Source organism: Lacerta agilis, chromosome 13 (genome assembly GCF_009819535.1).
Source record: "Lacerta agilis isolate rLacAgi1 chromosome 13, rLacAgi1.pri, whole genome shotgun sequence".
NCBI lineage: Eukaryota > Metazoa > Chordata > Lepidosauria > Squamata > Lacertidae > Lacerta > Lacerta agilis.
This window is the reverse complement of record NC_046324.1, coordinates 13,549,185-13,573,102: the sequence shown is the minus strand read 5'-3', so window position 1 is coordinate 13,573,102 and position 23,918 is coordinate 13,549,185. Positions and strand designations below refer to the sequence as shown.

Genomic DNA, 23,918 nt, shown 5'->3' with positions numbered 1-23,918 from the left:
CTACGATATTGATATCTGCACACCCTAAAATGTATATATTACAGAATTGATATTTTCCTTTTTAATAACTTATTGAAGCAATTATTTGAAAATACAGTGGCCTGTTAAAGAACTTCTTTGCCTGTTTTGGACACTTGACAAGTTTGGATTTCCCTTACTCCTTGTGAAAATAATCCCATCTAGATCCCAAAGAGTGGTATTATGATGGGAGGGCAGGGCAATGTTGCCCTGCATGAGCCTTACACTGGGTACAACTTGAGTGGATGAAGGCGGCCACTGCCTGCTGTCATTAGCTCTCCTCCTGACAGGGCCATAATTGGTCCAGCTGCTTAATAACAACTTGTTTAGAGTGTCTGTGCCCCCTTTTAAGGCTTGTGGGTCTGTGTCCCTGGGTCTCTCAGAGGTCTGCTACAAATATGTATATAACCGATTTAAAATTATATTTCATCTTGGATTCTGTAATAATAATAAAAAAACAACACTCCTTTAGACTCTGGCTGCCCAGGAAGACTTTATTTATCTAGCGGTTTGCTGCTTTCTCTGAAAGCTTACTGAAAATGAGTTCATGTCTGGCATCCGTCTTTTCACTGAAGAGAGAAGCTGTTCACAATCCCATTTCTAAATACCACGTACAGCCTGAACGCAGGCATTAGGAAATGTGGTTCCTCTTCCTTAAGGATGACTCGAAACCTGGCCGGCCCGGGTCAGGGAACGTTTGCTAACAGTGCCACTGCATCCTATGTACACGATGGTTTTCAGTGCGTTTCCTAGCCATTTTGGTTTTTAACCGGCACAGTGAAAGTTTGACTGCTGTAAAACAGCAGATAAGCTGCAGACGTTTGCACTGAAGGGTCTGGGATCTCGCTGATCTGAGAGTCGTCAAAGTTGTACCAGCTTTGGGTGGGGGGATGTTTGCAGTACGCAGTGTAGTGGCCACCATCCAGATCTCCAAAATGGTTCTGCAACAATAATAGCAATAAATCAAGAGCTAACCAAAAGAGCATTTTGTTCATTCGTTCCAAGGAGCTAAGCCTGGTAGGCATGGTTTCATGACTACCACCACTTTCCCCCGCAACTAGCACATTGATAGATTGTAATCTGACTATGGACACTTAGCATTTGGATCTGGGTCTCCCTGATCATAGACTAGAGAGTGAGATGTATTTTGAAGAGCCCAAAGTACCCTGTTTCCCAGACAGTCATCACCTTCCTATCCCTCTCACCTTTTCTTACCCAGCTTCGATGTGATTCAGGAGTACGTTGGACCAACAGGCTTATATGCACTAGAATAAATAGTTTTCTATGTCACTTACCACCACAGCAAATAAGCTGTATTTTGGGTTTTTCCGAAAGAGTGGATATATGTAAGAGGACAAATCCAGGTTATTTAACGGATAGTAGATGTCCGTTTTCAGTTTCTTTTTATAACTGCCTTGACAGTCAAACCTGAAAATAAATTATCATAATCAGGAATCACTTTCAAATAGTTTACCCAATTTACTTGGCAAATTATTCCCCCTTCCCCATTTGTGACCTGCACCACAGCCACCTGGAGAGCACATGAGATGCTGTAAATAAGAAGAACAGTACCTCTTTAGATGGAAGATAATTATTTTTGGCGCCTTCGCTATGCTGGCTTTCACAGCGGCATCTGTCTTTATCCCACAACAGGAGCAGTTAATCTGGTTGTTCCAAGTCAATATGTCTTGCTGAAAGAAGCATTCGAGGCATTCCTGGGTCCCCAAAAAGGTGGGGATTTTTTTTGGGGGGGAGAAGTGGAATTATTAACCAACATGTCAAACCACTATAACTAACTTACCTGCAGACTGTGCTTCTCCATAATTGCTGAAAAGCAGGACTCCTTCCATCGGCTCTGCCGAAAGACTAGCTCAGGGGTAGGCAACCTAAGGCCCGTGGGCAGGATCCGGCCCAATCGCCGCCTTAATCCAGCCCACGGATGGTCTGGGAATCTGTGTGTTTTTACATGAGTAGAATGTGTGCTTTTATTTAAAAATGCATCTCTGGGTTATTTGTGGAGCATAGGAATTCGTTCATTTTTTTCTTCAAAATATAGTCCAGCCCACCACATGGTCTGAGGGACAGTGGACTGGCCCACGGCTGAAAAAGGTTGCTGACCCCTGGACTAGCTCCATTAGGCTCTGTCACCTGGCAGCAGCCGTTCCATCAGGCTGCTTCAATAGGAGAGGTGGGAAGTTGGGTTCCTTCCACCAACTTGAATCACAAGCCAAACTCGATCAGGCACCTCCTTGCCCTGAGCTGTTCCTATGCAACCTGATCATTATGAGATCTACCATTTAAGATTTGGTACCTGAGTTTGCTTCTCCCCCACCGTCCCCTCCCTGTCCCTTTCCGCTTGTACATCATGTTTTTTAGATTGCTGGTCAGCAGGCAGGGACTGTCTTGTGTTAATGGATTGTATGGAAGTCACTCTTGCTGAAGAGAGGCGTTCTAATTATCTAACTTGAGAGGGTTAGCTCCCCAAAGATTTGTCTTTGTGTAGCCGCAGAGCTATTTAACACTACAACCCATCACTGCAGTGAGAGAGACCTTCTACCTGCGATCAACATCTCAGGACGAGCATGACCCATAGTCATGTTCCCATTTACCATGTAGGAACGCATAGGAAACTGCCTTATACTGAGTCAGACCATTGGTACATTGTCTACACCGAAGTTTCCCAAGCTTGGGTCTCCCAACTGTTTTTTTGGGACTACAATTCCCATCATTCCTGACCACTGGTCGTGCTAGCTAGGGATGATGGGAGTTGTAGTCCCCAAACAGCTGAAGACCCAAGTTTGGGAAACCCTGGTCTACACTAACCAGCAGCATCTCTCCAGGATTTCAACCCTACCTGCAGATGCCTGGGATTGAATCTGGGGCCTTCTGCTTGCAAGGCAGATAGATGCTCTACACCAGGCACGTCCAACAGGTAGATCGTGATCTACCAGTAGATCACTGGACGTCTTGTGGTAGATCACTGGTAGATTACTGGCTCCCCCCAAAGAAGCTCAACAACTTCGGCTCCCCCCAAAAAAGCTCAACATTTTTGCCTTGCACCTGAAAAAAGTGGGGCTTTCCTCCTCCGTCAAACAAGCTCAACATCTTTGACCTGAACCCCTAAAAAATGGACCTTCCTAAAAGAAGCTCAACAACTTTGACCTGAACCCCCAAAAGGGGGTAGATCACGGCCAGTTTTTAATTCTGTGTGTAGATCGCAGTCTCTTGGGAGTTGGCCACCCCTGCTCTACACTATAGAGCGATGGGCTTACATTCTGACAGGTGGGGGTTGGCTGTTTCCAGCCCTGCAGGAAAGTTGCCTGAACAAGGGTTAAAATCAACATTGCAGCAACAATTTAAGCCAGGCTTGAGCTCGGGCGGCTTTGTTCAGCAGGGAGAAGCTAATACCTCTAGCGAGCATTCAGTTTCGTAAGGGATGGGAAGAGATAATACGGTGAAGATCTCGTTTTTGTATGTCGTCGTTTGGCATTCCAAACACATGATGTCATAATTGAGATGTCCTTCAAAAAGCCGGGTGATTATGGAGGACTCGCTGACGCAGCCCCTGGATTCCCAAGCAGACGATGAGGTCCCCTGGTTTCTTCTCCTACTTGTCTGCAAGGGAAGAGATGTGACGATATTTCCACCCTCCTGCTTGCTATTGTAACTAAAAGTCAACTTCAAAATCATCCTCGGTCACAGCAAGAAATTGCCGTTAAAAGCATAACAATCCCATTCGTATTCCGTATCAGAGTCTCAGGGCTAGGCCTCGATTTCTTGATTTTGGGATTTTTTAATGATAGATCAGATTATAAAATTACATTTATCCCCATATGCATTAAAAACAAGTGCTTGGCTGTCAATAATTACCGTATATACTCGAGTATAAGTCGACCCAAATATAAGCCGAGGCACCTAATTTCCCTACAAAAATGTGGGAAAGCTTATTGACTCAAGTATAAGCCGGTTCACCTTTGCCACTGTGGTAGAGGAGGAACGAGCAGCCCAAAGCAGCCCTTTGGGCTGCTCCTTCCTCTTCCTCCTTTGCTGCTGTGGAGCTCACCCCGTCGCAGGGTTTCGAACCGCCATTCTTCTTATCGGCAAGCCCTAGGGCTCTGTGGTTTAACTCACAGCGCAATGTTCCCTTGTGTTATACAGAGAAGGCTGGGATCCTGTCCTGTTTAAGCAGGAGCCAGGGAAAGTGAGCACCTGTGGGATTTTAATACTTCCTTAACTGATAGGCTTTCTGCCTTCTGGGGTGTAAAGTTTGCATTTATGTGAGCAGTTCAGGAATGGAACAAGCTGCCTGGGGAGAGTAAAGAACCGCCGTTCTTGTACACTTCTTAAGGAATGGTTGACTTGAGTATAAGCCGAGGGCAGCTTTTAAAGCACAAAAAGTGTGCTGAAAAACTAGGCTTATACTCAAGTATATAGGTACTCCCTCCAATTTCCTCTACCACTTCCTATATGCATAAAGTATCCACTGTAAATTTGCTCGTTGAAGTCTCAGCTGGAGGGAACGAAGTCAAGGTATTGAATGGTTTATTGCTAAGCTTCTGGCTGAATCATAAAATAATGTTGAGTATAGATTCCTGTATTGTTTTTCCTCTTTAAGGGAAGGAAATTATTTGGCATTGCATAAGGAGGCCATAGGAGCCTGGGTTATGGGGTGGTCCCTCCCACCATTAAATTCCTGGCTCTTGACAGATTATGACTTTGCTACTCTTTTTAATTGATTATAATTTAATAATTGTTTTTTGTAATTGTTGAGAGTGAAGAGCCAGTGTGGCGTAAATAAAATAAACCATTGACTATTGCTTTGTTCAATAGTAGGTGCTTATTTCAAGTCTTTTTAATGATGACTTATGTTGGATCAGATTGTTATGAGATGTGTAATCTTCATTGTATTTCTGTTGTTTCTTCAGCTTGTGTGCACAGGCAGTATGGGTTAGCTCGCAAGTTACGTGCATTCAACTTGTGTGCATTCAGCTTTATGCACTTGGCAAAAAAATAATTAAAAAGGGGGTGGAAAGGGGGCAGGTGTTGGGGGGGGGAAATACCACTGAACCCAATGTGTTTTGACTATACACAATTTTGGCTTTACACACTATCCCCAAAATGCAACCCCAGTGTAAGCTGAGAGTCACCTGTATACAAATGAAAAGTGCAATGAAGTGAAAAATTGTTATGTCCACAAACCAAGCTTGCCATCCAAGGATTGAATGTGGATTTATAATCACATTCATCTAGTTCAGAGGAAATAGGCAAACACTGGGTTGCAAAAAAACAAAAACAAAAAACACTCAGGAAATAAATATGGAAATTGTGGTGCATGGGGAGCAAAGGAGTGCACAAGCTCAGGGCTCCTCAGACCTCATCCAAATCATCCCAGATCATAGTTTACCCAGTCAAACATTCACACATGCTTATGTAACACTTGACTAAGATTATTTAGCATCTCATAGCTGTTACACTGAAAAGGATGGTGTTGGAGGGGATGATTTGCAGGCAAGCACACACACAGCAGCATTTGTCAACCAGCTCAAAAAGAAGTAGAAGACAAACTGCTTAAATCAAAAATATTATTCCCGCCATCTTAATCTGACTGTGGAACTCATTGCCACAACGTGTTGCAAAAGATGAGAATTCAGTGCAATTCAGTGGACAGCTAGAGTGGAAAGTTATAAAGACAGAGAGGAATTCAACATAGCACTCTGGCCATCGTTCTGTCGGTGCAAGCTTTTCACATTGCCAGGTGGAACGATCTCCTTTCCCCTGGGTGATGTTCTGGGGATTTCCCTGACCCGCCAGAGCCGATTTTAAGGGGCGTAGGTGGAGGACAAGGGAGAAAGCCCTAGTCTGCTTGTGGAAGTCCTTGCACAGGCTTCGGTGCTGGTGGGGCTGGTTAATTGAATTCCACTCCATGACTCACCTTCTTGAGAGCTTCATGGAGCTCATTCAAGACATAAATCAGAAACTCCTGGGCATCCTGCTGGGTCTTCTTGATGAAAGCTGGGTATCGCTCACCAATGACCAATCGGAACACCTCTGGGGACACGCAGTCAAAGTCCCCCAGCCACATGTCATTCATCAAATAAGCAAAAGCAGTCGCTATCTCTCCATCCTCCCTTAAGAGATTAAAAGGGCAGTGCAGGATAATTTTGAAAAAGATAATAATCCATCATGGTTAACACTGGAAAAAGTATGATCCCAATGGCTCCTAGAATTCTGTGGGCAACCAAATGGATCAAAGCATCTTAGCAAAAGGTATACATCTCACTTGCTACACTGAGTAAAGCTTGAAGTCTATGCAGCCTTTGCCTTTGGGAAGTAGCATACCCATGATCAGCCTCCATCTATTGTTTGCTAGATTGGGGAAATGTCTTTCATTATTGACATTTTAAGCTCTGCAAAGTTGCCCTTTGCTCTGCCCCTCCCCTTTTTGACCTATCGAAGCCCAATAGGTAAGCATAACCTACAATGAGAGATTTGCAGGTAGAAAACCAGCAAGGATACAGTCTCCGGTGCAAAATGTCACGTGTACAACTATTTGCCTGCTGGGCAAAAGTCGTGGGTATGTGGGTTTTCCTGGGGGAAGCGCCAGGGCAAATGGAAGTACGGATGAGCCTTCAGAGAGGTATCAAAGACAATTGGAGGAGAGACACCATGCATGAGCAGAGGAGGGCAACCAAGATGATCTAGGGTCTGGAAACCAAGCCTTATGAGGAGTGGTTGAAGGAACTGGGTATGTTTAGCCTGGGAAAGAGGAGACGTGAGAGGAGATAGGATCTTCAAATATCTCAAGGGCTGTCACATGGAAGAGGGAACAAGCTTGTTTTCTCCTGCTCTGGAGGGTGGGGCTCAAACCAATGGGTTCAAGTCACAAGAAAGGAGATTCCGACTAAACATCAGGAAGAATGTTCTGACAGTAAGAGCTGTTTGAAAATGGAACGGAGGTTGTGGACTCTCCTTCCTTGGAGGTTTATAAGCAGAGGTTGGGTGGCCATCTGTCATGGATGCTTTAGTTGGGATTCCTGCATTGCAGGGATGTTGGGACTTGGTGAGCCTTGAGGTCCCTTCCAACTCTACAATTCTATGTTATGCCAACGGTAAAAGCTTCTGAGCCAACATAAGTGAGCCGGGGTGCTTGTTCTTAGGAGAGGGTAGATCTAGCAGGCGTAGCAGAAACCTGGTGGAATGGGGGGGGGGGGAGTCAGTGGGGCACGGTTACCTTTGCACACAAACTCTATAGGACAGGGAAGGGTGATTTCACTTGTGTATATCAGTGAGGACTTAGGATTCCAACAAGCTAGAAACCCTCCAAGGGCAAGGCTCCTCCACAGAACAGCCCCCAATAATACTTTAGTACTGGGGACATACTCTTGTCCCCTCTGACTAAAACGCCCAGGCCGATATTGAGATAAAGTACGGAATCAATTAGACATCCCTAGGAGGAAGTGCTGTAGCGATGGGCTTCCCCCTAATCCCCAGAGTGGAAGTGGGTCAGAAAGGAGGGAGCTCTCCAGGGACACCTTGCCAACAAGCCCTTCGATCTCGGAGCCAGTTCAGGCTCTGATCTTCGGACAACCAAAATTAACTTACTTGTTTAGCGATGCTGTATACTTTCCAGAGAGGAAATATTCCACCAGCGGCGAAACGCTGCAGAGGCACTGTATGACAGCATTCATGTAGCAGGTGTTGCCTAAGTTCCGCAGACCAGTTAGTCCTTGGTATTGTGGGTTTGTCTCATCGTCGGATCTGTCCATTGCCTCATCTGAACTCTCCAAGGGAAGCGCACCCTTGCTGTATTCCCAAAGCCAAACTATAGTCAAACAAGCCTTGTTCACATTGTGACGAAAGCAAAGACTTTACATTTATCAAGTGTATTCAAACATTGCTTTCCATATATACCCATGTCTCTGCGCAGGGTAGATAACATGAGTGTGAAGACTCAAATGGCAAGCCCAGGGGTAAGATAAATGCACTCTGCACCTGCTCAGGGACATTCCCTTCTTTCTTTGAAGTCTCTCAGCCCCACTCACCTCACAGAGTGTTTGTTGTGGGGGAGGAAGGGAAAGGAGAATGTTAGCCGCTTTGAGACTCCTTCGGGTAGTGATAAAGCGGGATATCAAATCCAAACTCCTCCTCCTCCTCCTCCTCCTCCTTATGTCCTCAATTACTGGTACGTCTTTAATTGAGACTTATGCACCATACATTTAAATCACTCATACTACTTTCATAAAAGTCAGAATTCTGGGAACTGTAGTTGAAGGGGAAGAGAGTTGATAGAAGACGCTTAAACTACAGTTCCCAAGATTCTTTGGTGGAAGCAATGAATAGTTAAAATGTATGTTGTGGTTGCCTTAGCATTAAAAGCAAGTGAGTTTAAATTAAATCTAAGAAAAATTAAGTCCTGGTAACTGTTTTGTCAGATTGTACACCCTCTGAAATGGTGTTAGTTGTCAGGACATCCCTGAGTATATGCCCAGCAAAACACAAGAACATTATCTTCACAGATGATGCTCATTTTTGACGGACTGTTCAAGCAGTAAAGCACTGGGTGGGGAAATAAGTTGGAAATAGGCTTGGTCCACAACCCAGAGGTCAATTTTAGAGTCTTTCCAGCACCATGGGTAAATGTTTCATGTCCAAGCAAACTTTCTCGTTAAAAAAATAGGGAAACAATTTTCTGCCCTCATGCTTATTTGCTGGTCGCGACACTCAGTTCTCCAAGGAACGGAGAAAATGCAGGGATTTCTCCCCAGTCACTAGATGATAATTAATTAGCGATTGGTTTTATAAAACAGAAACTCACAGTAGATGATATATATTGAAGTTGTCAGGCATCTTTGTTGACCTAGAAGCCATTTGCAGGCTTGCAAGAAGACCAAGTGTTGCTTTCAGTGGAGTTGGGTTGGCAGCCCTTTCACCACCCCTTTTTCATTTTGACACTTGGAGGGTCTGCTTCCTTGTGCAATCACGTTGCTTCATCTTACGCGTGTTCAGAGGACCCAAAATACATGGGCTTATCCTGATGACTCTTTGCACTGCTCCCCAGTGTTCCCAAACGGATTCTTCCAGCATCATAAATGCAACGCTACCTTGTTGCTAGGGGATGGTGTTGGGGACTTTCCTAACAAGATAGAAGGGCCAAGCAGTTCTAGAACCTTAACCGCTTCAGAGAGGACTAGAGTCAGTTGCCTTCCAAGGATGAGTCAGCTCATGCAGGAGGCCTGGGCAACAGGTTTTATTAATGAAGTTGTTTGGGGTTGTGAGATCCTTCTAATTCCTCATGATGCTCAGGTTTGACAGCACAGGACCACAGCCAACCTCTCCCATAGCCAAGTTGGGTTTAGCTCAGGGTGGATAAAAATCAACGATTAAAAATAAAAATTTAAAAAATCAGATTTTAAAATAAAATGCTTTTGGAGGAAGAATCTTTCTAAAGATAGTTTTCTGTTTAAGTTACATTATAGTCCAAAGGCTATTCATCAGGAAATAAGGATTTGTTTTAAGTTTTTCATGTGTGCTAAAACTCACGTCTGTTTTTTTTAAATTGTTTAACCACACCAGTTAACAAGCATGGATACATATGCTATAATGTCATTGTTTTAGTTGAATAAATTGTTTAAATTCTTATTAAGGAAATGATTGTTTTACAGCAGAAACGTTGTCCAAATATAAAGTTAACTTATTAAACCTCACAATAATTTCCTATTTATCTGTCTATGTATTTCTAATAGTGTAACCCAATCAGTAATTTTTGATATAACTATAAAAACTACTCTGAAAATTTATTATTCCAAAAATGAATAATACCAGCAAGAATGAGTCTTTCTGTAAAAAGATTGATTTAAATCAAGTCTTACTTACTAGTGATTTAAATTGATTTGATTGAAATCAAAGCCACCCTAGTCTAGATTCCTGGCTTGGTGTAAGCTCTCTACCTAGACAGTTATTTTCTTCCTTGAATTCACTTTTATGCAAGAATGCAGGCATCTAACAGACCTCAAGAGATGCCTGCAAGACACTCTCCCAAGTTCCTTGATGAGCAGAAATTGGTTTTTCCACCTGACCAAGTGACAGCGTACCTGTTCCTGTGCTTTTAAGAGCAGATTGATCAACAGTTATCAGGCACAGGATGGAGATCAGCAGGAGCAAATCTGAAGGCTGTTAAAGGCAGAGGAGCAGATTAAAAACAGGCAAACAAAAACTATACACCCTGGAACTCATTATTCCCACCCTACAAAGAGATCCAGTGGGTAATATTTGCAGATCAAGCAGCTGTTCAAGGAAGACACAGGGACAAGAATTGGTTGAAAGTTGAAAACTCTAAATCACCTGGTGAAATTTGTCACACCCAAGCTCAGTGTGTCTGCTTAGCACTTTTTACAGCTTGTTTTGGAAGCCTTGGCTTACTTAATGCAAGGATGCTCTTTCAGAATGTTGCTTGACTGAATACTACAAATCACTCCTGGCCCTTGGCCATGTTGGCAGATGTTGATGGAAGTTGGGAGTCCAAAATCGGGGTGAGGGGCTGCAAACCAAACCAGGACCCCTCACTGGTTTAAACGTTTACCTCTTTCTTTATTATATGCTGGAAGAGAAACTACATCTGGAACAGAAAGTAAACAATAGAAAAACAGAAGTATTACATCTGAGGAGACCAAGCGTTTTGATTCTCCAGAACAGGAGAAAACAAGCTTGTTCCCTCTTCCATGTGACAACCCTTGAGATATTTGAAGATAGTGATCCTATTTCCTCTCAGTCTCCTCTTTCCCAGGCTAAACATACTCAGCTCCTTCAACCATTCCTCATAAGTCTTGGTTTCCAGACCCTTGATCATCTTGGTTGCCCTCCTCTGCACACATTCCACTCTGAACTACTTGTCAATAATTCAATGCTTCTCAAGCCTGGAAGATTGGTTGATCTTCTGGTACATCTGCGAGGCTAACGCAAGTCATTTTGCTGTCTAACAAAAGCTACACAGTAGTAATAACACTTGATGACTCACTGACCTCCACCTGATTCTCAAAGTAGCCCCAGCTAGCTAGTCACATTACTTGCACATTAATTACTAAAATATACTTCTATTGGTGGGCCATTCTTGCAGTCCAAATTATTCTCAAATCAACAGATTAATTCTTACCTGTTCCTTCCCTCCCTCTGACCCCAGATCAATCAAATCAAATAAAGGTAGAAGCTCACCAGTCTAAACAAGAATAAATTTATTTGGGATTGTTTAAAGATTTATTGATATACAAAATGTATACAGTTTTTTTATCTTTAATACGCTATACCTTTCCTCCCCCAGCAACATAAACCACCATTTAAACAGCTATTGTGTTCGTGCCTTAATGTCTGTATCTATAAGATACACTACAGAATTTTTAAAAAGAATAATTACTGGGCGTTATGATGCCGTTCAATTAAAATTTACAATTAGTACCTATGTAACAAACAAACAAAAGTTGCAGCATGAAAATTCAGTTGGACAACAGGTTCTTCTTGTTGAACATTCAACAAATTTGGGACAGGAAAATGACATTTTATTGGCATAAAGTTTGCATTGCAATCTCCCACACATTACATAATGTAATTTCATCCTATTTCCTTTTCTTTTAAATAAGTACCATATATAATATTACATTAAAAGGTGTCTTCACACAATATTAAATACAACTAAGGGGCTGCTCCTTACACCACTGCGGTGGTGTGGAGCCCACGACAGGCCTGGTCCTTACAGCACCGCAAAAGCTGAGGTTGGAAAGCACTGGTCCCAGGGGAAAGTCCACTCTGCAGCTCACTTCTATGCCTGCGTTGCTCCCGCTGGAAACCGCAGCAGCGCTGGCAAGACGAGCAGCCCCAACAAGGACTCCTGCCCCATGGCCCAGGGCTTCCAAAGTTACCCAAATGGCGTGAGAAGGTACCAGACTGCAGCAGCTCCAACACTGCTGTGATAACATCGGAAGAGGCCCCCAAGGGTTCACGCATACATTCAGCTTTCTTTTACTGGTTTTAGGAGATCTTTGGAAGGCAACACTTCTGAAGCAGCCATTATATGTAACAAGTAAATAGCAACTTCCCTAACACACCTGCTCATTTTACAAGGCAGCTTCTTACCCAAGACCAGCTGTTTTGTTCTGTTATACAAATGTGATCAGAATTGTCTTGCGACTTTACTAGTATTTGACAGTGATTAGATAAAACTGAAATGTATCATAAAAAAAACAACCACACAGGAGGAGGAGGCATTTCACTATGCGCAATCCATCCCGAGAGAACTGGCTCCACACTTGAGGATGAATCCTGATGCAGGAGACAAGCCATCACTTCTTGTTTGGAACCAGGCGTTCCCGCTCCCTGCAGCTCAGCTTACTGGCGTTAACTAAATATGGACAGATCCTTAGGAGCAGCCTTGTTCCATTGAGCCACATAAAACGTACATGGCACTGAGCAGAGAGAGCATTATTATTTGAGACACCCTGAGAAGTGTCAAAAGAATCCTTCGGTATCAGAGGGAAGGTGGGGGGGGGGGAGTCCTTCCCATTTCTCTAGCCAGATGACAGAAACCAGCTGCCACAAAGCCCCCAAACCATCTGCCTTAAAAACCATCAGCACAAAAACAAAAACATCATTTGGTCAAGGGCATATTGCACTACAGGATGAAGGGGAGGAAAGGCCCCCTCTCATGGACCAAGGTAAAATGTTAAGTTATCCTTCTGCTAAAACGCCTCTTTAAAAAGCTATTTCATAAATACTTAATTTCATTCAACCTTTTAAAAAAAAACACAGCAGCTGCCAGCTACTCCTCCAGAGGTGATTCCCACATTATGCTAGGCCACTCAACGGTGGCCAGTTAACTGTACCAGCGCCATCAAAACAGTTTGGTCCTTTTTCATGCTGCCTTTGTTTTGATGAAGGGCAAACGAACCCCGCGACTTCCGAAAGGGTTTGGTTTGAGCCAGAGAGCTGTGCGTATCTTTACAGCATGAGGTGACTGGAACTGGCAGAGTCCGATTCTTTGGTGCAGCTCCCAGGCCGAATGGTCAGTTCTGGAGAATCATCTTGAGGCAGTAGGATTTTATCGGGTGTGTAGTCATTTCTCTTCAAGTCTATGGGGAAACAACAACCATCCGAAATCCCACAGATACAGTTGGGTTGAAGAGGGAGAGAGGGAGAGGGAGAGAGAATATACAAATTAGCAGCCCAACTTCCGATTCAAATTGGAGCTCCTCTCTAAAAAGAGGAATTAATGTCCTGCCAGAAGACACTATACAGGCAAGGTAGGCCTTCAGGTTCTTCCCAGTGCAAAACTCTGAGCATTGAAGACTGGCCCACAGTTGCCCAGTGGGCATTATTGGGTGGTGGAGGCAAGGTATCTGATATCAAAGGATGTGTAGGCAGGGTGTCTCACAGACAGACTTGCCCTTAAGATGCTGGCCATCTTGTGCCTGGCTCGGCCACAGTCAGCTTTCCCAACAGACAGAATCATAGAACTGCAGAGTTGGAAGGGACCCTGAGGATCATCTAGTCCATCCCTCTGCAATGCAGGAATTTGCAGCTGTCCCATACAGGGATCAAACCTGCAACTTTGGCATTATCAACACCATCTCTAACCAGCTGTACAGAAGGTCAAGTGTCTACAGCAGCTTTCCCAATCTGGTGTTCTGCAAATGTTTTGGACTCCAGCTCTCATCAGTCCTGACCAACACAGATATGCTGGTTGGGACTGATGAGAAATGCAGCCCAATGTAACAGGAGGGCACCAGGTTGGGGAAATGTTGCTCTAGCAGAGTGTATAGGCTTCAGCATTGTTGAAAGAAAAAGGGGAGAAGAACGGTCCCTTTGTAAACACACTTCCAAGGCAATCCCTCTTAATAAATATGTATAATAAAAATAATGTAGTGGGAGAAAAGAAGCCCTTGGTGGTGTGTGGTTTGTTCCTCTCTTTCTTCAAAAGACCCATATTAGTCACTTTGCCAAGTAGCAAAACTTTTTCAAAAAAAATAAATATTTGAATTGTAAATTGCTCTGCTCTGGTTCAGTCTACACTATGGCCTGTGGGTGTGGCACAATTTGCATATGATATCAATCTATCAAGTGACTTTAGGCCTAGGTTGGTGATTTCAGGGTAATTTGTGCCTGACTACCTATCACAATTTTTTAGGCCACAACAGATCCATGGAAAGGAAATTGGGTTCTTGGAGTTGATCATTCACAGAATTAATAAAAGCCACTGAGATGCACAGAGAGGCTTCTACTTGACAGGGCAGAAGGGGTGTCCCCCCCAAAAAAGGGTCAATAAAGCCATCTTTTCTCTTTCTTGCAACAATGTATTTAGGGCATATGTTATAGGTATTGAGTCCAGGCCCACTGAAAAGGTGAAAGAATTAGTTTTAGGGGCAGATTTTCTTTTGGGAGAGAAAAATAAGTGTTTCCGCATGAGGATTCAAGAGCAATCCAGTGAGGTTCAACTGATCACTGAAGCTCATCATGGTTCCAGCAATCCATCCATTTTATGTGTAGAGAATGCCTTACCCCCGGATCAATGTAAAATTCAATTTATCATAGGTAGAAGTTACAAGAGAGAAGTTCTCTTTCATAAATTGGGGGCTGCTATTTACCTGGAAGCTTAAGTTTCCTGCAGCATGAGTTGCAGTGGTGCTTAGCTCTGAAATTTTTGATGGCATCTTCTCCCAGATTTGCAGGACCAAATACCATATCGCTTGACCTTTAAAAGAAAGCACACGTTAAAAAAATACCTACAGCCAAACATTTTTTGTTTTTGGTTTTTTTGTGGTCTTCACCCCCTGGCTAGATACGGGGGAGGTTTTGGGTTGTATCCATTGTTGGTCCTACTCAAAGTAGATCCACTGACACTGGTGAACATTGGTAAACCTTAGGTTCAATCATTTCAATGGTTCTATTCTGAATAGGACTAGCACTGAATACGATCCTTTGCTTCTTTTTGTGTTGGTGATGGGAAAGAAATTATGCAGGTAAGATAGGAATGCTCTCCCAAAGTGTCACACTGGCAATTCCCAGCAGAAAGTTTGCTGCTGATAGTGTCCTTAAAAATCACATCAGTAAGCCAACTTAGTGTTTCATCATAAATCTGTCCTTGGGTTAACTGGTACACCTAAAGCAGAAGGGCAGCCCTCCATACATGCCACATGTGGCCCCCTCCTTCCTGCACCAATGCCACGGGAAAAAAGAATTTTGCACTGCTTACCTTTTTTCTTCAGCTTTTATCACAGAAGGATCTGTCAAATTTTCTCCAACACCTTCACAAGAAACAAAGGAAGTTATCCTGTTAGCAAAGTAGCACAAGAGTAATTTTAACATAAAAAGAGAAATTAAAGCAGGCGGACAATTTGAACATGTCAAATACAGGTGCCCCCCTACTTACGCGGGGGTTACATTTTGCACAAACACCCCCCCCCCCGTGCATAAGTAAAAATTGTGCAAGTGGGGAGCACCCTCTAAAAAGCAATTTTTCCTGCTGTCCAGCTCTCTCTCCAGACAACTCTCTCTTCAACTAGAGTTGAAGTTCTGGGGATGGCTGGAGGATGTGCAGAAAAGTAGCAGCAGCAGCAGCTGTGCAACTGCATGCATCAGCTGTTAGATGGGGAGGCGGAGCAGCCTAAACAAAGCATCACTGAACCTCTAGTCTCTTTGGGGCTTCCTCCTCCCTCACTGAAGTCCTCTTCAGGCTCCAGGAATGGTCTCCTCACGAGCCACAAGGACTTGCCACCTCTCTCCCAACATTTCCTGGTTTGAATCTATTTATTTATTTCCAAACACTGCATGTATACACAGTCACATGCAAATTGATTGTGTGTTAAGTGGGGGGAATGCCTGTATCTGAAAGACTGCATCCATCCCTACAGACCCTCTTGCGTGATAAGAACAGCAGAGGAGGCCCTCTCGGCAGCAGTGGCGTGTGCGTGTGTGTGATCCAGGAGATGGCATTCTCTGCGGCGGCCCCTAAGCTGTGGAACTCTCTCCCTACAGAGGTATGTCTGGTACCTTCACTGTACAGTTTTTTGTGAATGCTGAGGAAATACCCTACTTCTGTGATTGTAATTTGTTTTAATCTGCTTTTAATGTTGTAACCTATCCTGGGGCCTTAGGGTGAAAAGTAGGTGAGTGAGTGAGTGAGTGAGTAAGAAAATGAATAATTATGATGATGATGATGATGATGATGATGATGATGATGATAATAATGTTGTTTGCAGAATGTGTCCCCACCCCCACCCCCCGAAGAACAAGGTATTCTAAATGCCGGAGAGAAAATGGTAAGTGGAGTTGGTTACAGGAGATTGAAGAGAGACTTGCAACTATTAGCGTCTTTTATTGTGGCAACAATGAAATTTGATGGTGATCCATATTGTGCAAGTCACAAGCTTCCGGTGCAATTACTACAGCATATACCTCTGTGTCACATCCACACACACATCCATTTACCTTGCAGGTCAAGGACCAACAGCTCTCCTCGAGTATATTCGTATGTCCAGTGGCTGAAGGCTAACATGACCTCCTCTAGCATGTTGGTTGGAATTATTTCATCTCCATTGTTGTTGTTGTACTTTCTGAATTCTCCTGTCATGCACTCCTCAACTGCAAACCACTGCCCAGCTGAGTGACAATATAAGAGGAACGCTTCCAAGAACCTTGTAAGAAAACACGTAGGAATGAGAGCACTGTGCGAACAACTGATTCATTAGCCTTGCACTCTGGTGTGGAAATTCCTTTATGTTCCATTATTTCAGGGTTTTTTTTTAAAAAAAAAAAATGGCTAGAGAAGCAGTTAAGAAGAGTCTGCTGGATCAGGCCAATGGCATGCCTACTTCAGCATCCTATTCTCACAGTGGCCAACCAGATTCCTCTGGGAAGTCCACAAGCAAGGCCCAAGTACAACACTTGTGATTCTCAGCAACTGCCTGGGAAAAGCTAAAGTTGTTTATGTTCACAAACATTACATTTGAAGATGTAATAATGCCTACCTTGGAGAATAGGGAATAGATTTTGGCTTCATCTGATTGAATGCAAACGTGAGTTTCTGAGCAGCCCTCTGTTGCTGAATTTCCTATTGATTTTAAAAAAACACGCAAAAAAACTTTACTCAAGATAAACCTCACACAAGGAACTGTATTACAATTCTTTTATTCTAATTATATTTTTGTGTTGTTATATTCATACAAAGTAGTGAAGACATTAGGCAGAAAATTCCTACCTTTGTGGTCCATTATTGTTTTATACAGTATGATGAAAAGTACACGGTGCTTTTCAAAGAATGAGAGCACATGTCCTTTACAATTTAGAAATCAACACAAAGGAGAAAGAGGGAGGCAAACGGAAGCAGGGAAAACAGTGAAGCAAATGTAATTTTTGCAGTTACTCATGGTTAGGCTTAGTGACATTGGGGTATGGAGACTGGGGTAGTGTCAAAGACGTAGCAGGAAAATGTGAATTTGGAGGAGGGTTTTGAAAGAAGTAAGAGAGGTGGCATCATGGAAGTATTCTGGGATGCAGCCCCATGTATAAGGGGCAGAGTGGGATAAAGCACAAAGCTGTTGGAGCGAACAGAAAATCTTTGGACTGCAACCTTTGGACAGTGAAGGCCATATGCAGGGATGCGTTGGAATACAAAAGCAAGAGATGAGGTGACAAGGCTATGGAAGAGGGTAAGGATTTATGGAAGGGTGCCACATGGTTAGAGTGATAAAAAGATGGATGGTTTTGGCAGCAGAGTACTGGGAAGAAGTGAGGTGATGAAGGTGTGAATGGAAAACTAGAGAGCAGAATGTTGTAGCAGTCAAAGTGACAGATGACCAAGGTTGTGCACCAGAAGTTTTGCTGATGTGACAAATGTTATTGTTCTAAATTTTTAAAGGGAGAAGCAACATAACTGGCAATGAACTGAATATGCAGAGTAAGAGAGATGGAGTGAGGACTAAAAAAGAAAGCCAATGACCAAAATTTGTGCAAGAGGGTAGATGGCAGTGTTGCCAACGGAGGACAGTGAAGGAGAGAAGGGATGTATCTTGTTTGCCCCAACAGTATCCAACTGCTAAGCGTGTTTAAGCATCTGGTGGATATGTACTATATGAGCAAGAACAGCAACTTACTCTTAAACAGAGATGTAACACTGTGTCTTCTTTGTAAATGCTTGACCAAGTATTGACAACTTCCGGAAGAAAAGATTTGATGATATAAAGGTGGCCTGATTTCAGAATATCATACTCGGCCCAGGTGCAGGCCACCTTGAGGGCTCGTCGCAAGCCTCCTCCCATCTCCTCCTTGCTTAGGAATTCTATTTTGGCACAGAGACCCAACTGAGACCAGGAAGACATGCTGTTGTTCAAGATGTTGGGAGAGCTTTCTTCAAGACGATACACAGTAACTGGTTCGCCTGCAACGTCACAGCACAAAGAAGTTAAATGTAGTTAAGCCTGGGGTAATGTTGACTTAATGTCTATTTATACTGGTGAACACCTTTTTTGGATGATGGAGAGAAGATATAGCCACACTTTTGCATAATTAATTATCTAACCAATTATTAAGCTTTTGATACAATAGAATCCTCTGTGTTGACTTGGAGATCTTTCTGCATTTACTGTTGTTGTTGTTGTTGTTGTTGTTGTTGTTGTTGTTGTTGTTGTTGTTGTTGTTCAGTCGTGTCCGACTCTTCGTGACCCCATGGCACAGAATTTACTACTACTGCTAAAAACTAGCAACAAAGGCTTGGGACTCTAGCTTTTTAAGAGTCAACTTCAGTATACGTTTCCCCAATCTATTCCCAGTATTTTGATAGTGAACTATTGCCTATTTTCCTGTGCTGTGAAAAACAAATCTATCACTATTAAGCTTGTTGATTAAGGAATAATATTATCAGAATCTGAAAATCATTCCAGAGGCTACAATAAGTTTTCCTACCTCTTGGAGGCACAGGAGTGAACGGTATGCTTTGCGATAACCTCATCAAATTATTTCTTTCAACAGCTGTAGAGACAAGAGAAATTCATTGAAGAAGATGACGCTTCTACTTTTTATTATTTTGCGACCTAGTTTTGGACACTGACCTGAATAGTAGTAGGTGGTATCCATGATGGGTTTAAAAGGAGAGGCAATTCCTTTGAAAAAGAAGGGAGGCAGTGTTATATTTTTACATAAAACTCATGATTTAATGCATCCCATTTATTTATTTTAAAAAGGGTTATGTCAAAGAACAAAAAGCACTCTAGGCTCACAGGCAAGACCTTGATCATGTATGGTGATTCTTCCCACCAAGGAGTATTTTAGATGAGGAAAATGATGGTGTGATGCTCAAAGACTGGAGAAGAGCACAAGCACCAAGGGGGTTTCCCTAAATGAGTCGTGTAATCATTACAACCATAAATAAGGGCTGTAGGCACTAAAATGCATAACAAACCTCCATCAACATAATCTTTTGCAACCATGCATTAAATAGTCTCCCACAACATGTTAAATTTATGGCAACACCGAAGTTATCAGCAGCTTACCATTCAGTGCATCTTCCTCGGAAGACCTGCAAGAAACAGAAATTGCACTCAACCTGAATTATATATGCACTTCTTGGGGGGTTTTTTACTACTCAATTTCATTGCTCTGGTCACTTTGCTCCGCTTTTAATACCCTAAGCCCAATCACCCATCTGACCAAATACTGCAACCTCTATATCTTCCAAAACAAAGGAACAGCAAACAGAGCAGGGGAGGGGAGAGAAAACAACTCTGATGACTTAAAACTCCTGTGAAGGGGATGGGTGCTGCAGCAGTGCTCTTTAATGAAGCTACAAGCCAGGTGTTTCAAACTGGCCACATCAGGTTAAATTATTCCCCTTCAAGAACAACCACAACAAGTGCCCAGGTCATCAGGGTTGCTTAGGAATAGATTAGATGACTCCTCCCTTGGTCTAACTGCCCAGCAGCAATCAGACAGGCTTAAAAGTGAATGTGCAGTGTGTTGGCACACAGGGAGAAAACTGCAGCTCACTTTGAGTATTGCCATTTAGACTTTACTTACATTTGATTGCTATACAATGGTCGACCTTGTAACCATTCCTGCAAGAAAAAAAATAGAGAGAGATGCACCTATTTTGTACATAACTTAATTGATGGTTTTAGAAGCAATGTATCATACTTCTGTAAGAGCACTACAAGGCTCCCTCAAAAAATTTAATTGTGAAGATGTTTTCAGCCCCAATTTGCTTCTGAAGCATTGCTAAGTCTGCTGGTCAAAAGAAATTGTACAATCTGTTCAGCAAAAGTGCCTGCATGAAGAGACTAGGATTGCAAGTATGTAGCAAATGCAGCCATAGCCTGACAGATACCTGCCTTACCTTGAGCTCGCTTACCTGAACAGGCTCTATTAGCTGTGCAGGCAGAAATGGCATGAACATTCCACCAGCACTCAAACAGGTGATGTGAAGGTGTAAACAAATGCCATATGGACATAGTCCATTATTTTCTCCTTGAAGACCTATTACAATTCGCTCTTGCCATGACCTACAACCCCTACTCTTAAGCATGAGAGCTAGAGAGGACAAATTTGCCCAGCACATTTCAAGAGAAGAAAAAACTGCCAATTTGGAGACTACAGGCGACTCTCAACTTACATGGAGATTATAGGGTGTAAAGTCAAAAATTGTGTATAGTCAAAACACACTGGGTTCAATGGCCGGTGGGGTTTCCAAAGACTCCTTTTCCTAAATGCCTGTCCCCTTCTATTTCTTTTCTTTTTTATTTAGCTGCCAAATATGTAAAGCTGAATGTGCATGAGTTAAATGCACATAAGTTGTGAGTTACCTGTACTACCATAGCAGGTCACACTAAATTGTGATGAGCAGTGAACTGTGTTGCCTTGTCAAGCTTTCTATCAATTGCTACTATGATTCAATTTTTGTATTTCCTGGGTTCTTTCCATAGATAGCCAGAGGAAACATTGTATGGATTGTTATTATGTTTTACTCACTGTGAGTAAGGCAGCCTTGGAATCTGCCTGATGAGGCTCTTCAACTGATGGTCTTCTGCTCTTATTGTGCACTGAAAAATGATTTTGCAATTAGAACGGCCACCTTTTGACATGTCAGAAAATACTACCAATTCTTCAACATATGTGTCTTTAAGATACACTTGCTTTCATACACATACATACATGGGCTTGGATACAAAGAATCACAAGACTATGCTTCAGACGCACATATTGGGCACACGGCAAAACTCATTTGAAACTTAAAGGAACTTCAAAGGTTTGTTTGGGGCATAGAACCGTAAGTTTGTGTGTCACACAATTTTTTTAAAAAAATCTGCTGGGGACATTAAAACCTTTAACATGCTTAAAGAAGCTGTCTGGCTATCAGTCAAAAGCTACTGTTAGAAGGAAGACAAGTTTTTTAAATAGCAAAGATGGGTGCCACTCTCACCTCTCAGTATTGCCAGTTCATTGCTCCCCAATCAATCAAAGTTTAATTGACTGATGATGGAGCAACTATGCATTTATGTAATTCCACAATTATTTTTAGGGATGGCTTGTTTACAGAATGCAATCGCCGAGGCTGCAATCTGAAACAGGCGCTGACTGCTGGGTAATAAGGCCTCAACCACTCACACCCCTGTTCTTTTCCCCACCAAAACTCACTCCCACCAAGCTGCACTCACAGGAAAAGACACGAACAGCGGCAGCCTTTAGCCAGCAGGGATAAAGTCAGTAAGAGGACAATTTTCAGTAGGGAAAGAAATGAGAAAGAAAGAACCAAGAAGCCCCCCTCTCTCCAATGCCAGCTTCCTCAGTCAAATTTTAGTCACAATGGCTGCATTTTGTAAAATAAAGCAGTTTTTAAAATACAGAAAATGGCACAAAGGAAAAAATGCTGTATACAGTCGTACCTTGTGTTGCGAACGCTGCGTGTTGCGTTCGTCATGGGATATGAACACGCCAAACCCGGAAGTACCGGAACGGGTTACTTTCGGGTTCGGCAGTTCGTGCATGCACAGGGGTGCAAAATGACATCACGTGCATGCGCAGAAGTGCCGAATTGCACAGCAAACATGCGCAGATACTGCGCTTCAGGATACGGACCCTTCAGGTTGCGAACGGGGCTTTGGAACGGATCCTGTTCATAACCAGAGGTACCACTGTATTAATATTAGTTCAGAAAATTCAGAGATCAGAAACTAATGTGTTTACTTACTTTGCTCTGATAGTAATGCTAATGAGCTTCTATGGTAGTCGGTAAAACCACCACATGAACTGACAGGCCTCAGGTTGCCTTCTGCATTACTACCACCCTGTGTATTCAACAAATAACAATGTTATAATTCACAACTCTTGTGTCACCACTTGAAAGTTGCTATACAGTACTTTAGAAGTGACTATGTAGACACACACTTGCTTTTTGAAGGAACATTCAAATGTTACTGGCTATTTAATTTAACAATGAAGAGAAGGAATACAAATGGCAAAGTTATACCTGTTGCTTTGTTGTCTCGATGCCTTCCAAAATTGCTTTTTTGAAATCTTCCTGTTGCTCCTGTAGAAGGTAACAATAAATGACTTTTTAAACTTAGGTTAGTAGTGAAGTGGCATTAATAGTCTTAAACATTTCATAAACTCTAGGCCAGAAACAAGAAATTGGGTTTTGGGGAGACCGTTTTCCTACAAGTGTTATTCCAGGGCTCTTACTTCAAAGCTGGCACCTGCAGGTTTTAGTCCTGGTCTAAAATTTCATATTTGTGTTCTGATGTGCATGCATGCTCACACGAGTCAAAATTTCCTTCACAATGCCATGTTTGTTTGTTTGATTGAGTTTACTTATATGCCACTTTCCCACAATGATCTGTGCCCAAAGCAGCTTACAACAAACATTCAAGCTCTTTGTGCTATAAGACTGCACAAAAGAATGCTTCAGAGAACAGGGGAGGACATTAGGAGTTCTGGTACACACTGTGATTGCACCATGCTGTCTGGGCCAGATCTATCATGAAGTTAAAACTGAGTACAGTACTGATTCGCTCCAAAATGCTGTGCTTCCTAGCAACTTGAAGCATAGGAAGCTGCCTTTTCCCAGATCTAACCCATCCCTGATTACTGAGGGGTATCCATTTAACCCAGCCCTAACTACTCAGGCAGACTGGTGGTGACAGGATCAGACCCTGAGGCCTTCTCTGTACAGGACATATACACTACCTCTGAGATATAATTCCCCCACTACCAAAGTCTTTGAACCTGGGACTACTCAGCTAGCAGCTCAAACTTATAATGGCAAAGTAGAACAGGCGCCTGCTGCTTAGTTAACACCTCTGAAAACCATCCTGTAACATGAGTGAATGCACATGTATTTGACATCTGAGTTTAAGTGAACTCCCCGTATCAGTTTAGGAATAGGACCTCAGGACACGGCCCAGATCATTCTCCCCTGCTCCCAAGCCACGCAGCTCACTTAGCCCTGCTCTGTGCCTCCCTCTGGTTATTTCACTTGGCTGGAATGTGCCCTTGGGGTATGATAAGTACCTCTTGCTTGCCTGGATGCTGTGTGTCTAGCCAGACACACTTTTGCCACACCCACCACTGACATGTGGTCCTGATAAGGTTGTCTGTGAGGAAATGTGGCTCTTGGCTGAAAAAAAGGGTTTCTCACCCTGGCTTGGGCTGTTGCTCAACTTCCGCAGCAATCTCCCTCTTACCTCAATATCATCACTTTTTTCTTTGCTCTTAGCCACAGTCTCTTTAAATCGTTGCAATTCCATGCTGTCCCTGTGACCTTTGGCGACACCATTATATGAACAGAAATAAAATGGCAGATTTTAGAGTGGAAGCACCAAACAGATGCTAATTTGATAAAAGATACTGCTGAGATCAGAAAAGTACATAGA

General features: G+C 42.9%; 2 protein-coding genes across 4 annotated transcripts in view; both read right to left on the bottom strand.

The window, feature by feature from the left end:
• Positions 1-485: 485 nt before the first annotated feature.
• On the bottom strand, positions 486-9,119 carry LOC117056857 (putative ubiquitin carboxyl-terminal hydrolase 50). Its single transcript, XM_033167544.1, has 7 exons — positions 8,834-9,119; positions 7,621-7,821; positions 5,951-6,146; positions 3,427-3,633; positions 1,591-1,733; positions 1,314-1,446; positions 486-959 (listed from the first exon to the last, which is right to left on the bottom strand). The coding sequence occupies exons 1-7, from the start codon at positions 8,884-8,886 to the stop codon at positions 768-770; spliced, it is 1,125 nt and encodes a 374-aa protein (XP_033023435.1). The 5' UTR covers positions 8,887-9,119; the 3' UTR covers positions 486-767.
• A 2,110-nt stretch (positions 9,120-11,229) lies between these two features.
• Positions 11,230-23,918, bottom strand: part of TRPM7 (transient receptor potential cation channel subfamily M member 7) — a 70,826-nt gene continuing 58,137 nt past the window's right edge. For 2 of the 3 annotated variants that reach the window (XM_033167504.1, XM_033167506.1), the window contains exons 27-40: positions 23,730-23,806; positions 22,517-22,576; positions 22,238-22,334; positions 21,019-21,089; positions 20,071-20,108; positions 19,548-19,573; positions 19,107-19,157; positions 18,961-19,026; positions 18,153-18,436; positions 17,028-17,110; positions 16,489-16,694; positions 15,254-15,305; positions 14,646-14,752; positions 11,230-13,133 (exon numbers count right to left, since the gene is read on the bottom strand). In XM_033167504.1, coding sequence (XP_033023395.1) covers positions 13,003-13,133; positions 14,646-14,752; positions 15,254-15,305; positions 16,489-16,694; positions 17,028-17,110; positions 18,153-18,436; positions 18,961-19,026; positions 19,107-19,157; positions 19,548-19,573; positions 20,071-20,108; positions 21,019-21,089; positions 22,238-22,334; positions 22,517-22,576; positions 23,730-23,806 — 1,349 coding nt within the window. In that variant the 3' untranslated portion in view covers positions 11,230-13,002. Of the gene's footprint in view, positions 13,134-14,645; positions 14,753-15,253; positions 15,306-16,488; positions 16,695-17,027; positions 17,111-18,152; positions 18,437-18,960; positions 19,027-19,106; positions 19,158-19,547; positions 19,574-20,070; positions 20,109-21,018; positions 21,090-22,237; positions 22,335-22,516; positions 22,577-23,729; positions 23,819-23,918 lie in introns of all 3 variants that reach the window. The other variant, XM_033167505.1, reaches the window with a different exon arrangement.